Genomic DNA, 27,685 nt, shown 5'->3' on the forward strand with positions numbered 1-27,685 from the left:
ATGGCCAGCAACAGCAGCTCCTGCCCGACACCTGGGGGCGGGCACCTCAATGGGTACCCGGTGCCCCCCTACGCCTTCTTCTTCCCTCCTATGCTGGGTGGACTTTCCCCGCCAGGCGCTCTGACCAGTCTCCAGCACCAGCTTCCAGTCAGTGGATACAGCACGCCGTCCCCAGCCAGTAAGTCTGGGTGTGGGGGCGGCATCGTGGGAGGGGGCTGCGTGGGGCAGCAGGGCTCAGGGCTCCAGCTCTTGGCACTTCTGCTCTGCTGGGAGTGCAGACAAGGGGGGCCAACCATCATGTGGGGGCCTGTAGGCTGACTAAGGTGGCTGTGCCTGATGTTGGGGGTAGCAGAGGGAGAGATGAAATCACGCTGTTCCCAGCCCGCAGAATCCCTTGTGCCCCTCTCCTGTGCTTTGCCATTGAGGGCTTTTATAAATAGCTCCAAGGACTGGACACAGAGGCTGGAGATGGGTAAACAAACCTCTCAACGTTTGGTAGAAATGGCAGCTCCACCAAGACCAAGAGCTGCACCCCACGTACTCTATTACCCCCCCAGTGCCCTGCAGGAAAGGGCTTCAGGGAGTAGCTGGAGGCGGCTGGAGCCCCTTTGTCACCCTGCCAGCCCTCCCCCAAGCGTCCCTGTGTGGGGAGCACAAGAGAGAGTTCCCTGGCTGATAGGGTTAAGTATCCCAGGAGGGGGCGCTGGGCCTGGACTCTGGCCTTGGACACATGCAGGATCTTGGCAGGCCCTGTGTTTTCTGCCTCCACCCTCTGCCATGAGGGTCACCAGTTGGCTGGGCGGGGGTCTCAGACCCTTCCCTGGCTGGCCAAGTCAGGTAGTGGGAGGTGGCGGAGGCCGCGGCCAGCTGGCAGAGTCCAGGCCTGGGGCCTGCCAGGCCGCTTACAGTAACTCTGGCCCCCAGGGCCCAGCTGGGCCCCAGGCCAGGGCCGGGGAGGAGGGAGCCGGGCCTGGCCCGAGGCAGGAGGGGGTGGAGGCAGCAGAGCAGGCCACGGATGCTGGCTGGCTGGTCAGCTGCTGACCTGGGAAACGTGTCCCACCTCTCCTGGCCAGCAGAGATGCACAGCCTGCTTTGGGCACCCAGTACCCCCACAGCTGCTGGCAAGCTGCCTGGCACCACTGCCCCATGTGCCCGGCTGGGCTGGGTCAGTGCCCCCTTCTCTGTGTGGGGGCAGTGCTCTCTCCCCGGAGCCAGGGAGTCTCTTTGTCCCTTGGGCAGGCCCTGGCTGGGTGCCTCACTGCCCGCACTGGCCCTCTGCCTGCTGCCACTGCTGCTTCCTGGATCGCCTCCTCTGGCTCTGCCACGGCCCCCTCCTGTCCAGGCCCCTCCAGCTGCCCGCCGGGGGAGCCGGGACTCTGTGTCTGCAATCCTTTATGCCCCCTATCCTAGGGAGCAGAGACAGGTGCTGCCTCAGCCTCCCTGTCACCCTTCTCACACCTTCGTCCTGTTTTTGCCCTTTCTCCTCTCCACCTCTCAGAGGAGCATGAGGCAGGTGTAGTCTGGGAACCCTGATTCTGGTCCAGCCTGCTAGTGGGTGTTGGTGACAGTGGAGGCCAGCCTCTGGAGTTCGGGGTTGCTGGGGGTTTGGTGGGCGCATCTGTATGCAATATTGGCTGCAGTGGGAGGGATTAGTACTCTGGTCTTGGGTCACTGGAGCAATATTAGCATCTGCTTCCTGCCAGGGTGGTTGTGTGTGTGTGTGTGTGTGTGTGTGTGTGTGTGTGTGTGTGTGTGTGTCTAGGGATTGAACCCCAGAGGCATTCTACCTCTGAGCTATACCCCCAGCCTGATTTTATTTCTTATTTGGTAACAGAGTCTCACTAGTTTGATGAGCCTCACTGCTTTCTGAGGCTGCCCTCGAACCTGTGCCGGTGATGGGGGGGTTGCAGGTGGGGAGGAGTGGGGTCCCGCAGCCTGGATCCTGTGGACTGCTTGTCTTTTCCCAGGTGATAGGAAGGGAGCTCCCTCCCCGGGGCCTGCCCCTCGCTGGAGTTGTGAAGGTGGGGGCTGGGGCCTGGCTTCTGTTCTTGCCCATCCTGTGCCAGACAGAGCAAATGCTTTGCCCTCCCCCGAATGTTGCAAGCTCCTTCCTCTTTCTTAGAGGTGGGTGGGGAGGGATTCCTACCCTGGTAACCTTCTACCCCCAGGGTGGGGTGTCTGAAGGCAAATGTGGCCTCCTTTGGCTTTGTGCACTCAGGTTAAGCAATGCCGCCTTCCTGCCCCCTCCTCTTTGAGCCTGCTGGTTTCCCAGCTCCTCCCACCTTCCAAGTAAACAACAGATTCTCTTTCTCCCAGGACCCCCAGCTCCTGAGCTTCCTTTCCTGGGACCAGAGCCGGGCCTCAGGTCTGAAGGAGCTGGGCAGCCCTCTCCTTCCCCTGTAGTGCTTAAGGGTGCCTGGTGAGCAGTGCTCTCAGCCCAGGGTAGGGAAATAGAAGAGATAAATTTGTCACACACCTGCCCTAGAGATGGAGGCTCAGCCTCCTCTTAGGACTGGCCCTGGGGGTCAGGAGAGGTGGGGAGTGATGACTTTCCATTCCTGCCAGAGGAATGATAGCTCTGCCTTGATACTGGGGAGCTATACCCCCAGCCCTTTTTTTGGGCGGGGGTACTGGGGATTAAACCCAGGGGCATTCTACCTCTTAGCCATGCCCCAGCTCTATTTTGTTTTATTTATTTATTTATTTTTTTTTGTGGTACTGGGGATGGAACCCAGGGGCATCCTACCTCTGAGCTATACCCCCAGGCCTATTTTTTATTCTTTATTTTGAAACAGGGTCTCACTGAGTTGCAAAGAGCTGAGTTGCTAAGTAGCTGAGGCTGTCTGCAAACTGCGATCCTCCAGTGTCAGCCTCCCAAATGCTGGGATTACAAGCATGCGCCACCATCCCCAGCTGTCTTTTTTCTTTATTTTTATTATTTATTTATTTCTTTAATTTTTTGCGGGTCTAGGGATGGAATCTAAGGGCATTCAACCTGTGAGCTACACCCCTTGCCCTATTTTTCATTCTTTTTATTTTGAAACAGGGTCTAAGTTGTGCAGGGCCTCACTAAGTAGCTGAGGCTATCTGGGAACCGAGATCCTCCATTCTCAGCCTCCCGAATACTGGGATTACAAGCATGTGCCACCATGCCTGGCATCTTTTTTATTTTTGAAACAGGGTCTCACCAAGTTGCAAAGGGCCTCGCTAAGTAGCTGAAGCTGTCTACCAACCGCCATCCTCCGGTCTCAGCCTCTCAAATGCCAGGATTACAAGCATGTGCCACCATGCCTGGCCTTTATTTTTTATTTTGAAACTGGGTCCTGCTAAGGTTTTGAGGGTCTCACTAAGTTGCTGAGGCTGGTCTCAAACCTGTGACCCTCTTGCCTTAGCCTCCCAAGTACTGGGATTACAGGCATGCGCCATTCTCTCTCTGAGCCTTTATTTTTTTATTTTGAAACAGTCTTGCTGAGTTGTTGAAGGTCTTAACTAAATTCCTGAGCCTGACCTCAACCTACAACCCTCCTGTCTGAGCCTCCCAAGTACTGGGATTACAGGTGTACGCCACCACACCTGCCTGGCTCTGCCATTCTTTGTAGCATGAGGCCTCCTCCCCTTCTAAGCCCTCTCCCAGTTGGGGAGGAGTAACACCTTAGGCGTCCGGGTGTGCCCATCACAGACCAGATGGCCAGTGGGAGGACAGCTCCTCTCCTGGTCACCACGGGAAGGTGTTGTTCTGCTGCAGTCTCCCAGGGAGCCGGATGGGAGGCCCCAGAGAGTAGACGCTCCCCCTCTTCCCTTGCGCTGCCCTCTGAGGACTGATGTTTGCTGTAGAGGTTTGGGATTTTGTGTGCATTATAGAGGGTCAGGGTTGTGTGTGTTTTAGGGGTGGGGAGGTCAAGGGGTTGTGTGTGTGTTGAGTTGAAAAGGGGATTAATGGCATGTGTGTGTTGGCTGAGAGGGTTCCAGAGTTGAGTATGTTTGCAGAAAATGACTTCTATTTTTTTTTCTTTCTTTTTTTTTTTCTGGTGGTACTGGGGTTCCTGGAAGCCCTTCTACCTCAGGGCTACACTCCCAGACCTATTTTTACATTTTTATTTGGAAACAGGGACTCCTAAGCCAGCGCACGCGGTTGGCTTCGAAACCTGCGCGATCCTCCTGTCTCTGCCTCCCAAGCGCGGGGATTACAACCGTGCGCCACCACGCCCGGCCCCGGCGGAAAATGACTTCTAAGAGAGGGCCTGGAAGGGGTTGTGTGCGGGGGCTGGGGGCAGGGCACTATATGGGGCACACACCATAAGGGGGAGTGGGCTTCAGATGTGTTGTGTTTGGGAGGAGAGGTTTCCTGGTTTTCTTTTTCTTTTCTTCTCTTTCTTGGGATTTGCTAGGGATTGAACCCAGGGCCTTGCTAGGCAGATGCTCTACCACTGGGCAATCCATATGCAACCGTGGGGGTCTCTATTTCTTTTCTTTTCATTTCTTTTTTCTTTTTCTTTTTTCTTTTTTTTTTTTTTTTTTTTTTTTTTTTTTTTTTTTTGCAGTACTGGGGATGGAACCCAGGGGCATTCTACTTCTGAGCTATACCTCCATCCCTATTTTTTACTTCTTATTTTTCTCACTGAGTTGCAAAGGGCCTCACTAAGTAGCTGAGGCTGTCTGCAAACCAAACCATGATCCTCCTGCTGCAGCCTCCTACCCGAATGCTGTGATTACAAGCGTTCACACAACGCCTGGCTAAGGCCTCTAATTCTTCTGGCTCTTCTCAGATTGTTTCTGGCCTTGGGCCCCCGGGATCTGATTGGGGGCTGTGGGGTGGGCACTGGAGCTTCCCAGTTAAAACATGTACATCCCGGCTACTTAATAGGATCATGCTGTGCCTGGAAGGGACCTCAGGGGCCAAATGGACTTATGGAGGTCCATGGGAAAAATCATTTATCATTAGCTGGGCGTGATGGCGCACGCTTGTAATCCCAGCATTCGGGAGGCTGAGACCTGGAGGATCGCGGTTCGTGGACAGCCTCAGCTACTTAGTGAGGCCCTCTGCAACTCAGTGAGACCCGGTTTCAAAATAAATAAAAAAGCCGGGCGTGGTGGCGCAGGCTTGTAATCCCCGCTTGGGAGGCAGAGACAGGAGGATCCCGCAGGTTCGAAGCCAGCCACGCACCCTGGCTTAGGAGACCCTGTTTCCAAATAAAAATGTTAAAGTAGGTCTGGGAGTGTAGCCTGGAGGTAGAAGGGCTTCCAGGAACCCCAGTACCACCCCAAAAAATAAAATAAAATAAAAATAGCCGAGCGTGGTGGCGCACGCTTGTAATCCCCGCGCTTGGGAGGCAGAGACAGGAGGATCGCACTGGCTTATGAGACCCTGTTTCCAAATAAAAAAGTATAAAAAATAGGTCTGGGAGTGTAGCCCGGAGGTAGAAGGGCTTCCAGGAATCCCAGTACCACCAAAATAAATAAATAAATAAATAAATAAATAAATAAATAAATATAAATAAAAAATAGGGCAGGGGGTATAGCTTGGAGGTCAAATACCCCTGGGTTCCATCCCCAGACCTGAAAAAAAAAAAAAAAAGAAAAAGAAAAATCATTTATCATGATTCTTAAATTTTAGAGCCAAGAGAGAACTCAAGCTGTCGAGCTGTGGCTTAGAAGCTGCCATGGACACTCCTGGAGGTCTCTCTGGTCATGGGCTCTGTGAGCCTCAGCTTTGCTGCATGCCCTTCTCTTTCTGAGCATGTCAAACAGGGATATTACTGAACCTACCTTAGAAAGCTCAGTCAGGTGGCATCCTGGAGGATTGGGACCCAGGCCACTTGTAGATGGGAGTTGGAAAGGGAGCCTGCGAGGCACCTACTGTGGGTCAGGGATTTATCTATGTTTTACAAATCCCAATGATCCTGGGAGAGGGACTTTTATTCCCATTTACATAGGAGCAAGCAAGGAGGGAGGTTAAGGTGGGGCAGAACTGGAGGGTTGTAAAGCTGTGCTGTTTCTGACCATCCAGATAAGCAGCTTTGGGCCAGCTGTGGTGGTGCACACTTGTAATTGCAGTACCTGGGAGGCCGAGGATCGCAGTCTCTTGGCCAGTCTCAGCTACTTACTGAGGCCCTCCACAACTCAGCTACTTAATGAGACTCTGTTTCAAAGTAAAGAATAGAAAATAGAGCTGGAGGTAGAATGCCCCTGGGTTCTATCCTTAGTACTGCAAAAAACAAAACAGGCAGCTTTGGAAGGGGACTGTGGGGGGCACTCCTGGGTGTGGGGAGCCTGGAGGTCATTCTGCACCAAAGTTGAAATGCTCTCCTGGCTGGGGTCCTGCTGCTGTCTTAGGACTTCCAGTAGGGGGCGCAGGAAGCCCCAAGCTCCCCCCCCCATCCTGAAGGCTGGAAGGAAAGAGAGAAAGACGCCCTGGCCAGATCTCTCCATCCTGTCCTGGAAGCTGTGGATACAGTCTGCTCACGCCCATCCCGGCTTCGGACCCTGCCTTCACGCTGCCGGCTGCAGCCCAGGGGAGTTTGCAGAGCTCCATGGGCACCTTCCCTCCATCCTCAGAGAGACTCCTAGGGAACAGAGTGTAAAAGCCACAGTGGCGATTCTTATTTTGTTTCAATTTGTGGGGTAGGGGGCAGGGAAGTTCAAAGCAGTCAGTACAGGAGCCAGGGATGGGAGCCTAAAAGGGTGCCTCAGATTTTGCATCCGGGTTCTGTGCCTGTGTCAGGAGGCTGGAGGATGGCCCCAGGGTCTGGGTGATCCTGGGCAGGAGACAAAGAGGGGTCTGCCTTTCTCCTCCTCCACTTCCTCTTCTTTGCAGTCTGTGCATCCTCCCTTCCTCCCTGTGTCCCTCCCTCCCTCTCTTCTTCTCACTCTCCCTGGACAACAGGAGGGACAGCCTAGGGGGCGTGGGTGCTACCCTGCAGAGTCAGCTGAAAGACTTTTACATGGGGGTTTTGAATGAAAACGAGACCCCCTCACCTTTTATCTTTCTGTATGGAAAAAGCACACACCCCTCCCTTAGGCCAGGGTCCTGCATGGGCTAGGAGAGGGGTATCTTCCTCTTAGGGGCTTCAGGTCCAGAGGCATTGTGTGCACCCTACCCTAAGGGCTGGGTGGGCTGTGCCAGTGCAGGACCTGGCTGCCCTTTGGGGGGCAGCAGCTGTGGAAAGAGGAAGTGGCACCCTCCTCCAAATCATGGTGGGGTGGCGCCTCCTTCCCCTCCATGGCAGGCATAGACTGGAGGCCATGTAGCATAGGTCTGGCTATAGCAGAAATAGAGGCCCTCCTGTCTCCGTTTGGAATTCTGGGCTGCTTAGCCAGCCTGAAGGTGACCTGACACCTGCCTCACAAGCGCTGGGATTACAAGCGTGCGCCACTACGCCCTGCTTCCCAGTCCTATTTTTTATTCCTTATTTTGAAACAGGGTCTCACTGAGTTGCAAAGGGCCTAAGAAGTTGAGGCTGTCCTCGACCATGATTCTCTGGTCTCAGCCTCCTGAATTCTGGGTTTACAAGCATGCGTCACCACGCCCGGCTTCTTTTTACTTTTTATTTTGAGAAAGGGTATAAGTTGTCCAGATTGGCCTTGAATTTATGATCCTCCTACCTCAGTTTCCTGAGTTGTTGGGATTACAAGTAAGTGCAACTATGCCTGTCCAGATTCTTTTTTTTCAGTACTGGGGATTGAACTCAGGGGCATTCTACCTCCGAGCTACACCCCCAGCCCTACATTTTTTAATCTTTATTTTGAAACAGGGTCTCACTAAGTTGCAGAGGACCTCACTAAGTAGCTGAGGGTGGCTGTGAACCTGCCATCCTTCTGTCTCAGCCTCCCAAGTACTGGGATTACATGTGTGCACCACCATGCCTGGCCAGAAGTCTTAAAATATAGTTCTTCCCATATGGGCTGGGGCAGGTCACCCGTCCTCTCTCTCAGCCTGCTTCCTCCATTATATAAGCAAGACTCCTGGTCTGCCCCTGGCTGGGCTAGTTGCTATGAGGCCACAGTGACCCATTTGCTGGTGAAGGCCTCAGCTTCAAGTGCCTTGCAAGAACAGTTGAGGGCAGGGTGGAGTGGCCCTTGTGTGGGGGGGTGGCTACCCTGCGTTAGAGCCTGCTGGCAGTGGGCTTGTGGTGTGTTGTCTTCTTTAGATGAGACTGGGGATGGGAGGGAACACTGCTTGGCACAGTGGGGGCTAGTTCAGCCCATACCTGCTGAGAGGGCTTGTTAAGCTGGAGCCAGGGCTCGGGCAGGCAGAGGAGGATGGGGCCCAGGCCTGCACACTGCTGCAACCAGAGGCCTCCACACCCTGCTGCTGGCCAAAGCCTGTCTTCTCCGGCTTCTCCCACTGCCCCAGGACGCTGTGTTCCGCCTTGACCTGCTTCACGACCTTGCTGCTGCCCAGAACAGGCACCTCACCCCAGCTTTTCTTCTCTAGCTCCGGAAATCCTATCCGTCCTTCAAGGAACATCTTGAATGCCGCCTCTTCCCCAGATCCTGCACAGATGTTCCCGTTCCCTGCCACTCTCCCTCCCTCCTTGGAGTGCCTGTAGCTCCTCACTTTCTTTTTTCCCCTCCCAACGTGCATCTCTTTACCATAAGGTCGCTCTCCCCCTGTTCCTGCCATGAGCTCTGAGCATTTGGGAGACCTTCTCCTGACCACAGAGACAGGCTCAGGCCCCTTAGCACTTTGCAGCTTCGCGCGCAGAACTAGCACATCACTGGTGCCACGGAGCTGCATCATTGGGTGGGGAGATAGATACCAAGGGCACAGAGGTACTCTAGCCTCTCGCACAGCAGCACCGCAGAGGCTCACACCCTGGCCCAGCCTCTGCAGCCCACCTGCAGCCCCTGCCTCACTTTGGAGCCCCTCACCCATCTGACCAGTAGCAGGTGGACTTCTCTGCTGTCTCTGTGTAAGATGAGCACTAGATACTGCCTTTCCTACCCCCCTGTTGATTATTTATTATTGTGGTACTGGGGATTGAACTCAGGGGCATTTGACCTCTGAGCTATACCCCCTGCCCTATTTTTTTATTCTTTATTTTTTTATTTTTATTTTTGCCAGTCTGGGAATGGAATCCAGGGGCATTCGACCTCCGAGCTACACCCCCCTGCCCTATTTTTTTATTCTTTATTTTTTTATTTTTATTTTTATTTTTTGCCAGTCTGGGAATGGAACCCAGGGGCATTCGACCTCCAAGCTACACCCCCTGCCCTATTTTTTATTCTTTATTTTGAAACCGGGTCTCACTGAATTGCAATGGGCCTCACTAAGTAGCTGAGGCTGTCCGCGAACCGCAACCCTCCTGTCTCAGCCTCTGGAGTGCTGGGATTACAAGCGTGCACCACCACGCCCGGCGTATTCTTTATTTTGAAACAGGATCTCATTAAGTTGCAGAGGATCTCATTAAGTAGCTGTGGCTGGTCTTGAACCTGTGATCCTCCTGCCTCAGTCACACCTGGCTTGATTCTTCCTTTAAATGATCTCATGAGTCCACCTTTCTCTGTCCCTCAGCACGGGCCAGTTATGTTCCTAGGCTAGGCCACCTTGTCTGCCGCCTGGACTGCTGCCATAGCCACGGAGTGGTCATCCTTACTACCCTGTAATCCGCTCTCCACACCGTGGCTGTAAAGACCTTTTTATACTATAAATCACAACTTGCATCTTCTTTGCTTGGAAAGACCCTTCTGTGGCTTCTCCTTGCACTTGGGATAAATTCCAAAAGCCTTATTGAAACCTGCAAGCCCACCCGGTCTGCTTTCAGCTCATTCTCCTGCCTGGTCTTGTGTCTCTTTTCCCCTTATATTTTATGCTTGTATCCAGCCTAGTAATCTGCCTGTCAGTTCCTTGGGATGAATTTGTCAATTTCTGCAGCCCCAGAACCTTTGCATAAGTTCATCCTTTTTCCTTTCCTTTTGTACTGGGAACTGAACCCAAGGTCATTCAACCTCAGAGCTACATCCCTCCCCTTTTAATTTTTGCTTTGGAAACAGTCTCTCTAGGTTGCTGAGGCTGTCCTTGAATCGGCAATCCTCCGGTCTCAGCCTCCCAAGTGTTGGGATGTCAAGAATATGCCACCATGCCTGGTTCTTTTTATTGAGACTGTACTCCTTCCTACTCCTTGCCTGACTTCTGAGTTTTTAAAGTCTCTGCTTTGAGTTCTTCTCTGACCCTTGCAGCCTGCACTAATTCTCCTTCAGAGCACACTACACTAATTCTCCTTCAGAGCACACTATACTTGTGTTTTGTTTTTTGTTTTTTGTTTTTTTTTTGGTGGTACTGGGGGTGGAACCCAGAGGCGTTCTACCTCCGGGCTATACTCCCAGGCCTTTTTTATATTTTATTTGGAAACAGGGTCTCACTAGGTTGCTGAGAGCCTAAGTAGCTGAGGCTGGCTTCGAACCAGTGTGATCCTCCTGTCTCAGCCTCCCAAGCGGGGGGGATTACAGGCGTGCACCACCACGCCAAGCCTTGTGTTGTTATATCACTTCTTGCTGGGCTCGGTGACACATGCCTGTAATTCCAGTACTTGGGAGGCTGAAACAGGAGGGTCACAGGTTTGAGGTCAGCCTCAGCAACTCAGCAAAATCCTGCTTATAGAAAAAGGGGGTCTGGGGGTGTAGCTTGGAGATAGAGTGCTCTTGAGTCCAATCCCCAGTACCACATTAAAAAAAAAAAAAGGCATTAGTATCACTTCTCAGTTTGACATATTTATATAATACCCATCTTGAGTTGGCCTGGCTTGGTAGGAACATGGGCTTTGGTGACAGAAAGCCCCTTCTCTACCCTTCCTATTAGTGTGACCTTGGAGAACCCACCTGACCTTGCTGAGACCTGTTTATTTGTGATAACGAGAATGATAATGTAAGGGAAGAACCTGGCTTCTCGAAGAGTGTGGCTGCGAATCGTGTAAATCCACATCCCTCCTTCTGTGAGCAAGGGCACCCTCCAAGGGTATCCCTCATCCCGGGGATGACCGAAACTAGGCCTCCCTTCCAATGAAACCGGCAACCGCGGCATCCCGAGGACTTCCGGGAGGAAGTGGTCAGCGGCCGGGCAGCCGACCCCCCTTTTATCTCTGCCTGGATGGGCCTTGGGCGGCGGGGAGACACCCGGGCGGGGCTCAGCTCCCGGAAGCCGGGAGGGAGGAGAACCCCCAGCTGGGCGGCGCGGGCTGCCCCGAGTCACACGTGATGTCACGGTGACACGCCGGGGCTCGGGCTGCACCATGTCCCGCCCGGGGCCCCCCGCGCCCGCGGCTCTGACGCCGGCCCCCGGGCACCCCGGCCCCCGCGGGCGCCCTCCGCGTCGGGGCGGCGGGCAGGGGGCTGGCGAGGGTGATGTCACGGGCCGCGGTGGGTGGGTCACCCGGAGGTGAGGCGCCGCGGGCGAGTTCAGCGAGAGTTCAGCCGCATTGCATTAGGCAAATGAGGCCGGGGCTGGGTGGGGGTGTCGGGGAGGCCGCGGGACCCCCCCACCCCCCGCACGTCCCCTGCCGCCGCGGCCGGAGCGAGGCTGGGGGGCGGGGGGCTGGAGACGGAACTGGGATGGGGGCGTCGCCGGCCCCTCTTCCGCCCTGCCTCCGCCCGCAGCCCCCGGCCCGCACCCTGCCTCGGTGGTGCTCGGCGCGCTCCTCTCGTGCCTCCTCTACCTTCCCCTCTTCTGTCGGCCCCCACTGGCGCGGCTGGGCCCGCGGCTCCCCGCTGCAGCCGCCCGGCAGGGAAAGGGTTAAGGCCGGGCGGCGCCGGGGGCGGGGCGGCCCGAGGGGCGTGGTCGCAGCGGGGGCGGGGCCGGGGCGCCCGGGGCGGGGTGGGGGGCGGCGCTCGCCTGAGACCCCGGAGAGGCGGCCCGGCCTGGCGGGGGCGGGGCCGTGCGGGGCGCCCACCCCCACCCCCACCCGGAGTCCTCGCCCCGGAGAAGCCCGGGAGCCCCGGCGCGCAGGAGGAAGTGCGCGGTGACCCCCGCCCGTGCCGACCCCGCCTCCGGCCCGCGGACTTGGGGAGCCGCCGGACTCTGCCGTCGACCCCGGGGGCCGAGCCGGGAGCGTCCCCCAGGTGGAGCCGCCGAAGCCCCGCAGCGCCCAGGGACCCCCGGCTCCGCCCGCAACTTCCCGCTTTTCACCTGGGACGCGGAGGGATCGGCCGCCCTAGACGCTGGCACTTGAGGACGGGGCGCCCCGCCGCCCGGGCCGCCGGTCGGGGCTGGGGGACGCGGCCCGGCCCCCCGCCACCCCGCTCGGATGGCGCCGCGGGCTGAGTGAGGGGCCGGCGTGCAGGACTGCCCCGCCAGGACCTCCTGACTTCGCGGGGGAAGATGTACGAGAGTGTGGAAGTGGGGGGACTCGCCCCCGCCCCCAGCCCCTTCCTAGTGGTGGATTTTTATAACCAGAACCGGGCCTGTTTGCTCCCAGAGAAGGGGCTCCCAGCCCCTGGTCCCTACTCCACCCCGCTCCGGACTCCGCTTTGGAATGGCTCAAACCACTGTACGTACCGGCCCCCCGCTCTGCTTTTGTGGGGGGCGGGGGCGCTGGGCTTCCACTTCCACCCTGGGATGCCGGCCGGGCGCGGTGCCCGCCTCGCCCTACCCTGAGATTCCCTTATCTCTTGCTGCGCTCGGGTGCCCTAGCTGGACAATCGCCCCCAGTGTCCTCGGGGCGCTATTCCTGTTACAATAGGGCCGAGGAACTTTGAGGGCTCCTCCTTTCAAGGAAACCTTCGTTACTGTCTTCCACTTCTTCCGGGGGACACGACGCCCCAGCCTCTTGGCCCCGTTTGTACCATCTTGCTTAGAATCCCATAGCTTCACAGCAGGCTGGAGGAGGGGGTGAAAACCCTCCCTGTGGGCTTGCCTGCTTCTAGGAGGAGGGGCTGCCTCCCCAGACCCCACCCCTGCCAAAGCCTAAGGGAGAGCCCCTCCTGTGCACAGCTGCCGCCCCAGCTCCTGCTCGTGCATCGTGAAGAGTGGGTGCCAGGGGAGTGCTCCTTTTTCTGGTGTTGACAGTGGGGTGTGGTAGAAAGGGGTAACTTCACCCATCGTCTGGACCAACCCTTATATTTTGAGAAGAGTCACCCACTTCATCTGAGGGTCATCCTGGCTTTAGACACTTAGCTGACATCTTAGAGACCTCAGGAATGGAGAAGCTGCTCTTTTGGGAAGAATTACCCTTTTTCTAATCTGGCTCTGGGGGATGTGTGTGTGTGTGTGCGCGCGCGCGCTGGAAATGAGGAACGCACCATCTCCTCTTAGCCCCTTCAGCCACCAAGTCCTTTTGTTACTCTGTCCAGGGACTAGCCTTGTGCTGCCCCTGGGAGCAGCACTGGTGAGAACCCTGGTGTCCTGGCATCTGTCTCTTCTGGGAGGGAGGGGTTCTGTGCACACCGAGGACCTATGCAGGTGTTCATGCATACCCAGAGGTGTGCATGCTGGGTGCAGGAGGGCAGGCACTAGGGGGTTATTGTTAGGTAGCTCAGGTTTCTCCTCTATCCAGCTCTGGGCTCTTCTCTGCCCAGGAGATTCTCCCACCTCCCAGACCTGCTGCCCCCTTCTGCCTTCCAGGGAGGAGGGGTGGGGTGGGTCCCTGGGGGCCTGGCAGATGGGAAGTGACCTGCAGTCCTTCTTGCTCCGGGAAGAGAGAACTGAGGTGGACAGACAGCCCACCTCTGTCCTCCCAGAGACACCTCAACCCCAGCCTTTCCTATTGTCCTGCCCCCTAACCTTTGCCTCTGCGGCTGAATCAGCTGGGAGGCTGAAGACTGGGCGGGTGGGTGTGAGGCCAGTGGCTTTGGAAAAAGGGAAGGTGAGAGGTGCCACAGAACCCCTTCCCAGATCCAGCACTGGAAGGACCTCCTCCAGCAGGACAACAGGGCCTGCCCCAGCACACTGGGGGAAAGCTGGGCTCTGAGCCTTGGGCTCCAACCTCTGTCTCCCTTAGCCCATGGGGACTGCTCAGCTCTTCCTGGCTCAGAATTGGAGGGGAGGAGGATCACAGAGAGTCCTGTAGGCAGCCAATTTGGTGAGCCCACTTCCCCGACCTATTCACAGACACACAGGCTGAGAGGGTAGAGCTAGGGGCTTGGGCTCCAGTTCCCCTAGTTGGCTTGGAGGTGTGTGTATATCCTCCCCAGGGTGTCTGGAGAGGAGGTGTGAGGTTGCTTTTGAGGTGGACCAGAAGGACCTGGAGCTTGCTGGTGGCTGCTGGACCCTGTCTAGGGTGCTTGGGCCAATATGACTACCTAGGAAGGAACCCCTTGGGGTGTAGAGGCTCTCTGGGCCCTGGAGTGGTCTTCTTGCCCCCTCTTAGAGAAAGCGCCACTTCCCCCCTAGTCTTCACCACTGGTGTGAAGAGGATGGGAGGCCTGCTGGATCCTGCAGGGCCCTGGGAGCCTAGGCCCCTCCCTAGAGTCCCCATTTCGGTACACTGGAGGACCAGGGGTGCACAGGATGTGGTTCCCCATCTGTTCCCTACCAATCGCCGCCGCTCACGCCTCCGCCCGCGCCCAGACGTCCAAGAATGTGAAGCACGTGGATGCCCGTAGTGGGGGAGGGGAGGGGAGAGATGCTTATCGGGCGCGCGGCCGCTGGGCTCGGCCTCATCCCGCAGCTGGACCGGGTTTCACCCGCGCTGCACCCAGAGCCACCTCTACCGCCTACCCAGGAGGAGGAGGGGCGGCAGAGAGGGCCCTGCGCCCCCTCCCCAGCCCTCCCCAGAGACTGAGAGGGGAGCTGCGAAGGAGAGTGCGCCAGCTGGATTGCGAGGGGAGCCGCTGGCCGGGGGCCCGGCTGATTTCCTGCTGATCTCCTCCAGGAAACTGGCCCCTGCGCGAGCCTGCGAGCCTGCGAGCGGCTCTGGGGCGTGGGGACTCCACAGTGCTGGGCTTGCCCGCCCGCCCATGATGGGGGTGGGGGGAAGGGCCCCCTGGCGGGAGGGGACACCCGGCTTCCTGGGCCCGTTCCAGCCCTCTGCTGGGCCTGGCGCTGGAACTTTGAGCTGAGAAGGTGTGGTCGTTCTTTAGCCTGAGCCCTGCTGCAGGAAAAGGAGAGGTTTGTGGGCTGAGCCCTCTGGGGAGGGAGGCCAGCAGGAGGGGCCGGGCTGGGCCGGGTGGTGTCGCCCCACTCTCCCGTGCTTGCAGAGCTAGAGCTGTGTGCTAACTTGCAGAGGCCGCGAGGGGCCCAGAGTGCCCCTGAGCTGCCTGAGTCCTCCTTCCACCAGCCTGGGCTGCTGGTTGGAGGCTCGGGGAGGTGTGGACTGGTCTCCAGTCTCTGGGTTCAAAGGGCGGAGCAGAAAACCTGGGACAGGTGCGGATATGCTGGGGTGGGGTTGCAGACCAAGTTACATCCTCACCAGCCAACTGCCCGGTGGGCTGAAAGGAGGCCTCACCCAGCCCAAACTGTAGCCCTGCCTTGGGTCTTCTCCCCCATCCTGCCAAAAAAAAAAAAAAAAAAAAAAAAAAAAATTAAAAAAGCACATTCTTTCAGCTCCATAAACACTCTTTGGACTTTGTCTTAGCTCCAAATATCTGTGGGCCTTTGCCCCTCTCGTCTGCCCCTGGCTGGCTGCTCCTTATCCTGGTGTCCTCTGGGTCTTTCTGCACCCCACCTCTCTCCCTCCTCTCTGTACCCCAAAGCTCTTTCAGTCCTCTCTCCACCTCCAGTCTGGCTTGTGGTGGGAGTGGGATGGGGGCTGGAGGGCCCTGGGCAAAGAGTGGATTAGTAGGGGCAGGGAGGTCAAAGCCTTCTTCCTCTTCTAGTTGGAATGCTGACCAGAATTCTGGGCCATGGCCCCCCACACCCCCTGTCCTTGAACCCCCCCCCATTGTCTATTGTTACAGTTTTTACATCTTGGAAAAAGTTAGCACAACAAAGGGCTCCTTTGTGGCTACCCCTCAGCCTCCTGGCCTCACCCAGGCCCCCCACTGCCCCCCCAGCAGCTGTTCTCAAGCCTCCCTGGCTGTCTGATTTGCCAGTCTAGTCTGGGGAGAATGAGGTGGTGGAAAGCCAGGCCAGGATGGTTTGGTTTTGGGGTGAGGAAGAGAAGGCTTGGGAGGTCAGTCGGTGAAGATTCTGCTGGACCGGTGTGGGGATAGGCAGACTGGCTCTTTGCTGTAGGCTGGTCTCTGGGGAGAAAGGGGCCATGGGCTTCAGCAGTGTGGGTCAGCGTGGCTGGCTGGTGAGGTGGTGTGGGCAAATGCCGACTGGGAGCCGCGAAAGCCCTGCCAAGGCTGTTGGCCTGGCTCCCCATCCTCAGCCGCCTGGCTCCTGGTGTGTTTGCAGGTGGGGGGATAGCATGCAACCATTGTCTCCCACCCCACTTCCTCAGTGGTTGGACTGTGGGGCCACAGGATTGATGTGTGTAAGGAACTGGGGGGGGGCACCTTTTTTTTTTTTAAATACTGGAGATTGAACTCAGGGACCTTTTACCTCCATGCCACACTCCCAGCTCTGTTTTATTTGTTTTGTTTTGAAACAAGGTCAAAATGGTACAGGCTTGTAATCCCAGTACTGGGAAGACTGAGACAGGAGGATTGCAGGTTTAAGGATAGCTTCAACAAGTAGTGAGAATCTCTTCAACCTAGTGAGACCCTGTTTCAAAAATAAAAATAAAAGCTGGGCATGGTGGCGCATGCTTGTAATCCCAGCGCTTAGGAGGTTGAGGCAGGAGAATCACACAGGTTCAAAGCCAGCCTTAGCTACTTAGTGAGGCTCTCAGTAACTTAGTGAGACCCTATTTCCAAGTAAGTATAAAATAGGTCTGGGCATATAGCCCGGAGGAGGAAAAGCCCCTGGGTTCCACCCCCAGTACCACACACAAAAAAAATAAAAATAAAATAGGGCTGACAGTGAAGCTTCGGAGTAGAATGTCCCTAAATTCAATCCCTAGTACAAAAAAAAAAAAAAAAGAAAAAGAAAAAGATTTTGCTAAGGTTACTAAAAGTCTCACTAAATTTTGCTGAGGCTATCCTCAAACCTGCAATCCTCCTGTCTCAGCCTGCCACGTATTGGGATTAGAGCGTGCATTGGCCACCACGCCCTGGCACCTTTAGATACTGGTTCTCATGTGGGAAGAAGCGGGACCTACGTACCCAGGGAGGCATTCCTGCTCGTCTTTGGCCCTGGACATGTGGATGTGGCAAAGGCCTTGGGAGGATGCTGGGTGGCCCCTTGGGGATCTGGGATTGCCCCGGCTTTAGCTCTTCTCTAGCACCCCAGCTGGCCTGCCTCTGGGCACAGACACCCCCCCTCCCAGGCCATCCTGCTCTTCCTGGGGCGGTGGGCATGGATCTAGGCAGTGGGGAGGTTTGGCCAGTGGGGGTTGCCCTGCTGCCCTAGTCGCCCTCTTGGAGCTGAATAACAGGAGGGGAGGGGACAGTAACCCGGACGCAGTGTTGAGGCCAGACAGACAGAGCATTGATGGGAACAAACCCCTTTTGTCATGCTGTCTTCCCTGGACATGGGGCACCCAGAGCCATGGGTTTCTGGGGGCCATTCTCCTGGGCTTCAGGGGATCCCCCTATCTATCTCAGGGCAGCCTAGCCCACTCTGCCCCAACATTTATGATTGTTCCTCACTCCCCCTCCCTGGCCAGGGGATTGTTTGGATTGAGGAGGGGCTGTGGTTGCTGACAGAGGGGGTGGAGGGGGGAGCGGAAGCTGAGGGGCAAGGGAGTGGCTGACTTTGAATATCCTGTTGACCCCAGTTTCCTCTGCCCCCAGCTAGTGTCCTTTCCCCTCCCTCCCCATCAAGCCTTAACTCCTTCCTACCTTGGGGCTGGGGTGCCTGGGCCAAGGACCCCCACTGTCCCTGTTCCCAAGCAGGGCTCTGCCTGAGCACATGGGTCTGATGGTTTATAATCTGATCTTCAAGCTGTTGAAGATGGGGGCTGTAGCCTCCTTCCGTAAGCCTGGTTGGGGAGTCCCAGCTTTCCTGAGACTGTCTCTGCCCCACACTTTGAATCCTGCCAGGCTGGGGTAGGCTTCTAGTCCAGGAGGCTACCCGCTGGGTGGGACAGAGTACTAAGGATGATGCCCCAGGTCTCTTAACTGCTCCCTCCCTCTTCTCTTCTAGCCATTGAGACCCAGAGCAGCAGTTCGGAAGAGATAGTGCCCAGCCCCCCCTCGCCGCCCCCCCTCCCCCGCATCTACAAGCCCTGCTTTGTCTGTCAAGACAAGTCCTCAGGCTACCACTATGGGGTCAGCGCCTGTGAGGGCTGCAAGGTGAGTTGAGGTCATCATCGGGAAGGGCAGACTTGATCAGATAAATGGGATGACCCCTTCTTCTCCCAGAGGATGTCCCTGAAGCCGCCTGCCCACTCTGGCTTCTGTGCGGGCCTTGGCGGTGGCAGAGGAAGAGGAGGGGTGCCTGCGACAGTACCTTCCCCTGACGAGCAGGACTCCCCCAAACCGAGGAATCCTCCTGCCTGTCTCCATCCTCCAGCTGGCGGGCAATGCCGCTCCGCCACCGCTGCCCAGGTTGCCATGGTGAGCTGGCTGTCGACTGGCTCTTGGCTGGGGACCCAGGAGGCCTGCCCCATGGCTCTGCCTCAGCCTCACCATGGCAGACTGGCGGAAGGCAGTCAGGAGCAGGCACCCTGCCTTGGACTCCCCTTCAGGCGCCCAGGCGGTGGGCTCCCTGCGTCTGGCTGGGTGGCTCCACCTTCATGGTGGGTTCCAGGGTGCAGAGGTGGCGTTCCCCTCCTGGCAGCTCTGGGCCTGAGCCTCTGTGCTGGTTTCTTCCTCCAGCTGTTGGGCTTAGAAGCTGCATGGCTTCAGGGCTTGTGACTCTGGGCCACTCCTCTGTCCTGAAGTGGGACAGAGGTCAGGGGCAAAGTGGTGTGTCTGTCTCCTGTGGTTGTTCCTGACTTATTCCTGACTACTCTCGGGGTAGGCTGTGTGTGGAGTTGCAGGCAGCCCAGGTCTCCCTCTGTGCACATCCGTCTGGTTGCCGTGTCTTGCTGCCGTGCCCCCCCACCCCCGTACACGCGTGTGTCTTTTTCTCTCCACGCTCTTCGGCTCTTGCTGCCTGTCCTCTCTTCCTGCATTCTGAGTCCCAGGCTGTGTCTGCAGGTTTCCGTCTCTGCTGTCCAGCCCTATTCATTCTAGCCCTGACTTGCGGCAGAGTCGAGGTCCTTCCCCTAAAGGGCAGGGGGCAGGTCTGTGGGTGTAGGTTGGGGAAGACCCTTGCCCGTTGTGCAGGGCTGAGGCAGATCCTGGTGGGTGAGTCATCCGCTCACCCTTTGGCCCGCTTACGTAGGTCATGGACGGAGGCTCGGGGGCAGCAGCTGGCTGGCACCCTTCCCCAGGCTGAGACTCCAGGTCGGGCGCTGCTCCCACCAGGGGTGTGGATGACCTGACTCCCTGCCCTCCATACCCAGGGCTTCTTCCGCCGCAGCATACAGAAGAACATGGTGTACACCTGTCACCGGGACAAGAACTGCATCATCAACAAGGTGACCCGGAACCGCTGCCAGTACTGCCGGCTACAGAAGTGCTTCGAAGTGGGCATGTCCAAGGAGTGTGAGTGCTGTGGGGTGCAGGGGCCTGAGCTGCTCCTGAGGACAGGGGTGGGGGCTGGGCCGCGTGGGTACTCACGAGCGTGAGTGTTAAGGATGGCGTGTGTGTAGTGTGTGTAGCAGCAGGGACCTGCCCAGGAGTCTGGCTGGCTGTGCGTCTGTGTGCAGATATGTAACCGTTGCATATTGCATTCGCACAGCTGCTTGTATGACGTGTGTGTGTGTGTGTGTGTGTGTGTGTGTGTTTATATCTGTCCCAGGGAGGTGACTTTCTTCCTTCTTCCAGGCCTGCTTGGCTTTGAGGCTCAGAAGCACATCTGAGTTTGATTATGTATCTTTGTATCTTTGGAAAGGGTCTAAAATCTGGGGGCTGCTAGGTTGCTCTGTGTGTGTGTGTGTGTGTGTGTGTGTGTGTGTGTGTGTGTGTGTGTAGGACTGACACAAAGATCCGGAAGTAATTGTTTGGGTAAGCCTGAGACCCAGAGCTAGAAGAGAGAATTAGGGCTTCTCAGATCCCTGAGGAACAGCGGTTTGTAGTTTGGGCTCAGCTGAGCCCCAAGGAAGGGAGGGAGGGGAAGGCTGGACAGGGAGACCCTCTTGTGTTGAATCATGGGTGTTGCCGTGGTGACCGGTGATTGATGATGTCAGAGATAAATGACGCTGACAGACGCCTCCTTGTCTGCGTGGCCGTTGCTATGGAGCCTGAGCCTTGGGGGATGGGGTGGGGGAGGGGGCTGCAGGACCCCCTGGCCCTTTGTGGAGAGGGAAGTGGGGTGAGTACATGGAGAGAGCTGGTTCTGACTCATGCATCAGGAGCCCCAGATGGGAACTGGGGGGACCTGGTGTGTCCTACCACCTCCTGCCACAGGGGGCTGGGGTGCGTGGTCCTGAGCTGGGGAAGTGGTAGCTCCCTGCTGCAGAGTGGGTGACAACTTGGGGCCTGCAGGCCTGGGACCCTGCACCAAAGGGCTGTCGCCGCCTCCTCCCTCTGGGCCACCTTCCGCTCTTTTCACTACAGCGGGACCAGGATGGGGACCCCCTCTCCCTCCCACGGACAACTCCCCCTTTCTCTCCCTCCTTCCCCTCTCCCGGCTGCTCTGTGCCCCGGAGCTGAGCAGCTGCCATTTCAATAGAATTAAAGCTTCCGAATGATAAACGTCTTGTCACAGCTGCAATTTTCTCTTCCCAAATTATCCCCCCACTCTCCCTCTCCCTCTCCCTTCTCTCCCCTGCACTTTATTGAATTTGCAGAATCGACATGAGTGATCTCCAAATTATGCCAGCTCCCCCCCCCTGCTGCCCCCTCCCTGGGCCCCCACCCCCACCCTCCCTTCCTCCCGCGTCAGCAGCCACCACCTCGGCCCTGTGAGTGATTGTGTGTCTGGGATAATCGGCTGGTAACGACCCCATCGCTTCTTTAAAGCCGAGTGGTGTGTGCGGCTCAGCGCCCCTGGTAATTTGTCAGCTCCCCAGCTAATGGGCCGAGAGATTCTCCTGCCTGGCCCCCGACTCTCGGGCTGGGGAGCCCTTCTCCCCACCTGCCTGAACAGCTACTGTGGGCTATTCTCTGGGAGACTGCTGCCAGGAAGGCTGGGTGTGGAGGCCAGAGGAGCAGGGAGGAGGGTTCCAGCCGCATCATGCTCCTGGGGCGCAGGCTCCAGTGGATGCTGGGCCAGGGCCTGTCCTGGGCAGGTGTGTGCATGGCCACAGATGTGGTCTTTAGGGCCCCTGGGACAGGACTTAGCGTGTAGCATGCAGGTTAGGTGGACACAGGGCAGAGTGCCTGGCGATGCCGTGTGTGTGTGTGTGTGTGTGTGTGTGTGTGTGTGTGTGTGTGTGTTCCTGTGCACATGAACCAGCCAGGGAGACCTCCTGAGCAGCTGGAGCTCCACCTGGTGGGAAGCGCTGGGCCTGGGCCTGGGGTGGACGTTGCCATAGCTGCCCGCTCACCCACCCCGGGCCTTCCACAGCTGTGAGGAACGACCGGAACAAGAAGAAGAAGGAGGCGCCGAAGCCTGAGTGCTCCGAGAGCTACACGCTGACGCCGGAGGTGGGGGAGCTCATTGAGAAGGTGCGCAAGGCGCACCAGGAGACCTTCCCTGCCCTCTGCCAGCTGGGCAAATACACTACGGTACGCCCCCGGGCTTGGCGGGACATCCGTTGGCCTCTCTTTCCCCCTCTGTCCTGGCTGGACCGCCAGGCTTCCCCTCTCCAGCCTTCTCCTGATGCCTCCTCCGGGCCAGGCAGAGGGCAGGCCCGGGGAGGCTGGCAGAGCCAGGCCGAGAACGGGGCCCTGGAGGAGGCCCTCACTCTCCTCCCTCCCCCAGAACAACAGCTCGGAACAGCGGGTTTCCCTGGACATCGACCTCTGGGACAAGTTCAGTGAACTCTCCACCAAGTGCATCATCAAGACTGTGGAGTTTGCCAAGCAGCTGCCTGGCTTCACCACCCTCACCATCGCCGACCAGATCACCCTGCTCAAGGCCGCCTGCCTGGACATCCTGGTGAGGGTCTGCCCGCACTGCCCACCCTTGGCTGCCCTCTGCCTGTCCACCCCCTGCAGGGGAATCCACCCCTCCAAGTGCCCAGACGTCTACCACCCAGGTACCTGCCCCTCTTCCCCACGTGGCCACCCGGCCACTCTGCACCCAGGTGTGTGCACATTCGCCCAGTCACCCATAGACACGCACCCTCTCCTCCCTGTCTGTCCCTGGAATCTTTCTTTTTCTTTTTCTTTTTTTTTTTTTTTTTTTGTGGTGCTGGGGATGGAACCCAGAGGCCTTCTACCTCCAGGCTATACTCCCAGACCTATTCTTTTTTTTTTTTTTTTTTTTTTTTTGTGGTACTAGGGGTGGAACCCAGAGGCTTTCTACCTCCGGGCTATACCCAAACCTTTTTTTATATTTTATTTGGAAACAGGGTCTCACTAAGTTGCTGAGAGCCTCACTAAGTAGCTGAGGCTGGCTTCGAACCTGTGCGATCCTCCTATCTCAGCCTCCCAAGCGCGGGGATTACAAGTGTGCGCCACCACACCCAGCCTTTTATTTTATTTGGAAACAGGGTCTCACTAAGTTGCTAAGAGCCTCACTAAGTAGCTGAGGCTGGCTTCGAACCTGTGCAATCCTCCTGTCTCAGCCTCCCAAGTGCTGAGATTGCAAGCGTGCGCCACCACGCCCGGCTCTTGTCCCTGGAATCTGTCATCTACCGCTTAGTTCATGCTAAGGTTCACCTAGGCCCCTCTGGGTGTCAGGACCTCAGGGGCAGACACAGGCCATCTTCTCTGTCCAACACCTTCCAAGGGAGGCAGCCACAGATGAGTAAGCAGAGGTCTGGCAGCTGGGGAGTGCTGTAGATGTGAGGGCAGCAGGGCAGGGGAGGCGTGACCTCCAGGACTGGGGGTGGTTGGAGGGGTGAGCCTTCTCCTAGCAGCAGGAGGCAATAGGCCTGCTTGGGTCTGCAAGGCACTTGGTGGCCACCAGAGTGGACTGAGCCGCAAGCCAGATGCAGGGGTGGCGGAGGGAACCTCTCAAGCCAAGGCTGGAAAGGGAACTCCCCTCCCTGTCACTCCGAGCCTGACAAGGGCTCTGTGCACCTGGTCCCTCTAAGTCTTGTCCAGCATAGGGATTCAGGAATTCGGTGAGGCTGAAGGGGTGGGAGGTAAAGAGGGTGCTGCTGGCTGGGCGTGGTGGCGCACACTTGTAATCCCAGCATTCGGGAGGCTGACACAGGAGGATTGCGGTTCGCGGACAGCCTCAGCTGCTTAGTGAGGCCTTCTGCAACTCAGTGAGACCCTGTTTCAAAATAAAGAGGTGGTGTGACTCAGAGATAGAATGCTCCTGGGTTCCAACCCCAGTATCGCAAAAAAAAAAAAAAAAAAAAAAAAAGTGTGCTGTCCATAGGGCGGCCCCTGTCCCTGTCCCTGTCCCCAGATGAGGGAGGCGTGTCCAGCATCCACATGGGTCAGGCCGGGCACCTGGAATGAGCTTTGCCCTGGGAACCATGGACACATTTCCTCCTCCTCCCCAACCTCCTGGAAATTTCTGTCTCTTGGAATGCTCCGCTTGGAGGCAGGATGACCTAGATTTACACTGCCCGGTACAGTAGCCACTCACCATGTGTGGCTATTTAAGTTAAAATTAATTACAATTAGACCCAGTTCAGTTCCCCAGTTGCATTAGCCACATCTTAAGTACTCAGTAGCCACAGGAGGCTGGTGGCTACTGTGTTGGATAGCGCAGATGGAACCTTTCCATCATCGCAGAGAATTCTGTCAGACAGAGTGCCCTGGCTGCCGGCCAGGTGGTCCTCCGGGGAGTGTTGGTTCTGGAGTGCCCGGGCGGATGGGGTGGGAGTTCCTGAGCCTGCGCGTCCTCTGCACCCAGATCCTGCGGATTTGCACGCGGTACACGCCTGAGCAGGACACGATGACCTTCTCAGACGGGCTGACCCTGAACCGGACCCAGATGCACAACGCCGGCTTCGGCCCCCTCACCGACCTGGTCTTCGCCTTCGCCAACCAGCTGCTGCCGCTGGAGATGGACGATGCTGAGACCGGGCTGCTCAGCGCCATCTGCCTCATCTGTGGAGGTGGGCAGGGGCTGGGGCTGGGCGGGCAGGGGCTGGAGCTCTTCCCCGGAGAAGCTCAGGTGGCATTTGACAGGTGCCTCTGAGGGGGGACAGTGAGGCCCAGAGGGGCAGGGGCCTGGCTCTGATTTCTTGGTTTTTATAGGGGGTCAGGAGTGAGGGCTAGAGGGTCACATCTCCCCAGTGTCAAGTCCTGGCCAGCTTTGTGACCTTGAATAGGTCGCTGAACTCCTCTAAGTCCCTTTTTTGTCCAGTGGGCAGTAAGTGTGCTTCTTTGAAGTTGAAGGGAGGATTAAGGTGGAAGAAATAAGGCCCAGTGTATCCCAGAGTAAGACCCAGTGGCTGTGACTATTTTATTGTGATTTCTGCCATATTACTGTTTTCCCCAAGTAATGACAGGTGGGCATGGAGGTGTGCTGGGAATCCTTCCTTAGTTTGAGGGTGGTACTGCATGTGCTGGAAGCCCTGGGCTCTGAAGGAGGGCTGTGGAGCCAGATGTGGTGGTGCACGCCTGTAATCCCAGTATTTAGGGGTCTGGGATAGGAGGATCATAGGTTCAAATCCAGCCTCAGCAACTTAGCGGGGGTCTGAGATAGGAGGATCGCAGGTTCAAAGCCAGCCTCAGCAATTTAGCGAGGCTCTAGTCAACTTAATGATACCATTTCCAAATTTAAAAAAAGGGGGACTGGGAGCATAGCCCAGTATCACACATACACACACAAAAGGGTTTGGGTAAGCCCGGTCTCACCTCCTCTTTGCTTACGTTCAAGATTCTCTATCCTCTATCCCCATGCCAGGCCAGAGAGACCCCTCCCTGCCCTGCCCTGCCCTGCCCTGCCCTGCCCTGCCCTGCGGGGAGGCCTTGTGAGCCTCCTGCTCAGGCGCGCCCCCCAGTGGCCAAGGCTGGGATGTAGTTGTGTTCCCAGTTGGGGGGCGGCTGCTCAGGGAAGGGTCCTGTGCTTCCCAGACCGGCAGGACCTGGAGCAACCAGACAGGGTGGACATGCTGCAGGAGCCGCTGCTTGAGGCGTTGAAGGTCTATGTGCGGAAACGGAGGCCCAGCCGCCCGCATATGTTCCCCAAGATGCTGATGAAGATCACAGATCTGCGAAGCATCAGTGCTAAGGGTGAGTGTCCCGGCCTCGGAGGGCGCCTTGGTGCCTGGAGCCCGCGGCCACTCACCACTGCCAGGTAGCGTGGCTCCAGAACCAGGCCACGCGGGCTTGGTGCGCGTCAGGCCACTTGAGCAGAGCTGAACCTCAGGTTCCCGTCTGAGGAGTGGGGACAGCAGTAGTGTGTACAGGTGGCCCTGGGAGAACCCACTGCATGCAGCCCAGGGGACGGACCTGGTGCCAAATCCAGATGGGCTTGTGGCCCTGGAGCCTCCACCGCCATGAGGTCCCAGACTCAGGGGCTCAAGAAATGTCAAATAACTGAGCCCATCCGGGCGTGGTGGCCCATGCCTGTAATCCCAGTACTGGAGAGGCTGAGACAGGCAGATCAGCGTTAGCGACTTAGGCTTTCAGCAATTCTGTGAGATCCTGCTTCCAAATTAAAAATAAGTCCAGGTGTGGTATCACACACCTGTAATCCCAGTATCTGGGAGGCTGAGACAGGAGGATCGCCGGTTTTAGGCTAGCCTCAGCAACCTCTTGAGGCCATCCTCAACTTAGTGAAATCCTGTTTTTTTCTTTCTTTCTTTCTTTCTTTCTTTCTTTCTTTCTTTCTTTTGTGGTACTGGGGATTGAATCCAGGGGCATTCTACCTCTGAGCTACACCCCCAAGCCCTGTTTTTTATTCTTAATTTTTGAAACTGTCTCACTAAGTTGCAGAAAACCTCACTAAGTAGCTGAGGCTGTGCTTGAACCTGCAATCCTCCTGTCTCACCCTCCCAAGTATTGGGATTACAAGCGTGTATCTCCGCACCTGGCTCCCTATTTTCAAATAAGATAGGGTGGATGTGTAGCTGGGTTCAATCCATACTACCACAAAGTAAATAACAAACAAATAGCAAAAAAAAAAAAAAAAAATAGGGCTGGAGGTATAGCTCAAAGCTACGATGTTCCTGGGTTCCATCCCTGATACCGCGATAAGCAAACCAAAAATAAACAAAAAGCCCGGGAGTTCGTGTGGCAGACACTGTTCACATGGGTCCTGGGGCTGAGCTCTGCCTCCCTCCCACAGGGGCCGAGCGGGTGATCACACTGAAGATGGAGATTCCGGGCTCCATGCCACCCCTCATCCAGGAGATGCTGGAGAACTCGGAGGGCTTGGACACTCTGAGCGGACAGCCGGGGGGCGGGGGGCGGGACGGGGGTGGCCTGGCCCCCCCGCCAGGCAGCTGTAGCCCCAGCCTCAGCCCCAGTTCCAACAGAAGCAGCCCAGCCACCCACTCGCCGTGACCACCGCACCACGTGGACATAGCCCTCACCCACGCCCCGGCTTTCTCTGCGTTCTACCAACTGTGCGATCCCTGCCGGCCCTGTCCCCACCCGTCCTCCCAGACAGAACTGGAGACCTTCCTGGGGGACAGGAGGGAGGAGGCAGCGGCTCTTTGGACTGCCCTGTTCCCACAGCCTGGGCTGAGCCGAGGGAGGACCCTGGCCCGGGCCTCATGTTCGTGGGGACGGCGCCTGCCTGCCTCGCCACACCTTCATCACCAGCACAGCCGGGACCTGGCGCCCTGTCCTCCGAACTCAAGCCATCGCTCCCCGGTTGGGGAACCTCCCCCTGCCTCGGTTGGTGACAGAGGGGTGGCTGGGGCGGGGGGTTCCCCCTGTATATACCCTGCCATACCAACACCCAGGTATTATTAATTCTCGCTGGTTTTGTTTTTAATTTTTTTTTTGGTTTTGATTTTTTAATAAGAATTTTCATTTTAAGCACATTTATACTGAAGGAATCTGTGCTGTGTGTGTGGGGAGCTGGATCCGGAGCTGGAGGGTGTCCCTGGGGAGGGGAGTGGCTGGGAAGGCCCCGCTCTCCGTGCTCCCTCGTCCCTGCGTTCTCTAGCCCTCCTCATCAGCCTTTTCCCCCTCAGTGTCCTCTTTAATACTGTGAAGTACTAACTTTCCAAGGCCTGCCTTTCCCTCCTCTGCAGGGGGAGCAGCCAGCCCCCTTCTCCCTCTGCCTAACCACTGGGCGTGGACGGTGCCGCCCCTGGAAGGAGGGCCCTAGCCTTGGGCATCTGCCTCTGCCTAAGAGAAGTGGGTGGGTGGGGGGAGGCCGGGCCCTGGGGACATGCAGACTGAACTCTCTGCTCAAGCTGTCTGCCCTTAGGGCTGCATTACCCAAACCCCCAGCCCCACTTTGAAGGGGCCCTGGAGCCGTCTGAGCGATTCCTGCCCTTAGCCTCACAGCCACCAGCACCCCCATGGGGCCCCCAGACACACACACACACACACACACACACACACACACACACACACACAGACACACACGCACGGCAGTAGACGGGCTGGCACACACGGCCTGAGTTCCTACATTTCCCTGACCCGCCCCCCTCCCCTGGCTTGCCCCCTCCTTGCCCCGCAGGACGGGCCTGTGGGGGGCCCCTTGCCCCTGCAGCCCTGGGCTGGGGAGCTGGCTCTGCCCTGC

At 57.2% G+C, this 27,685-nt stretch overlaps 1 protein-coding gene across 4 annotated transcripts; it reads left to right on the forward strand.

The window, feature by feature from the left end:
* Positions 1-26,490, forward strand: RARA (retinoic acid receptor alpha; the record flags this gene model as incomplete). Of its 4 annotated transcripts, none has more annotated exons than XM_080713540.1 (8): positions 1-178; positions 18,062-18,210; positions 19,368-19,509; positions 21,476-21,636; positions 21,833-22,009; positions 23,888-24,092; positions 25,057-25,215; positions 26,273-26,490. In XM_080713540.1, the coding sequence occupies 8 exons, from the start codon at positions 1-3 to the stop codon at positions 26,488-26,490; spliced, it is 1,389 nt and encodes a 462-aa protein (XP_080569666.1). The 4 variants fall into 4 exon arrangements, with proteins under 4 accessions (XP_080569666.1, XP_080569668.1, XP_080569669.1 ...); XM_080713543.1 differs by lacking the exon at positions 1-178 and adding an exon at positions 11,335-11,374; XM_080713541.1 differs by lacking the exon at positions 1-178 and adding an exon at positions 12,314-12,482.
* Positions 26,491-27,685: the final 1,195 nt, after the last annotated feature.

Source organism: Muscardinus avellanarius (genome assembly GCF_963383645.1).
Source record: "Muscardinus avellanarius genome assembly, chromosome: 16".
Taxonomy (NCBI): domain Eukaryota; kingdom Metazoa; phylum Chordata; class Mammalia; order Rodentia; family Gliridae; genus Muscardinus; species Muscardinus avellanarius.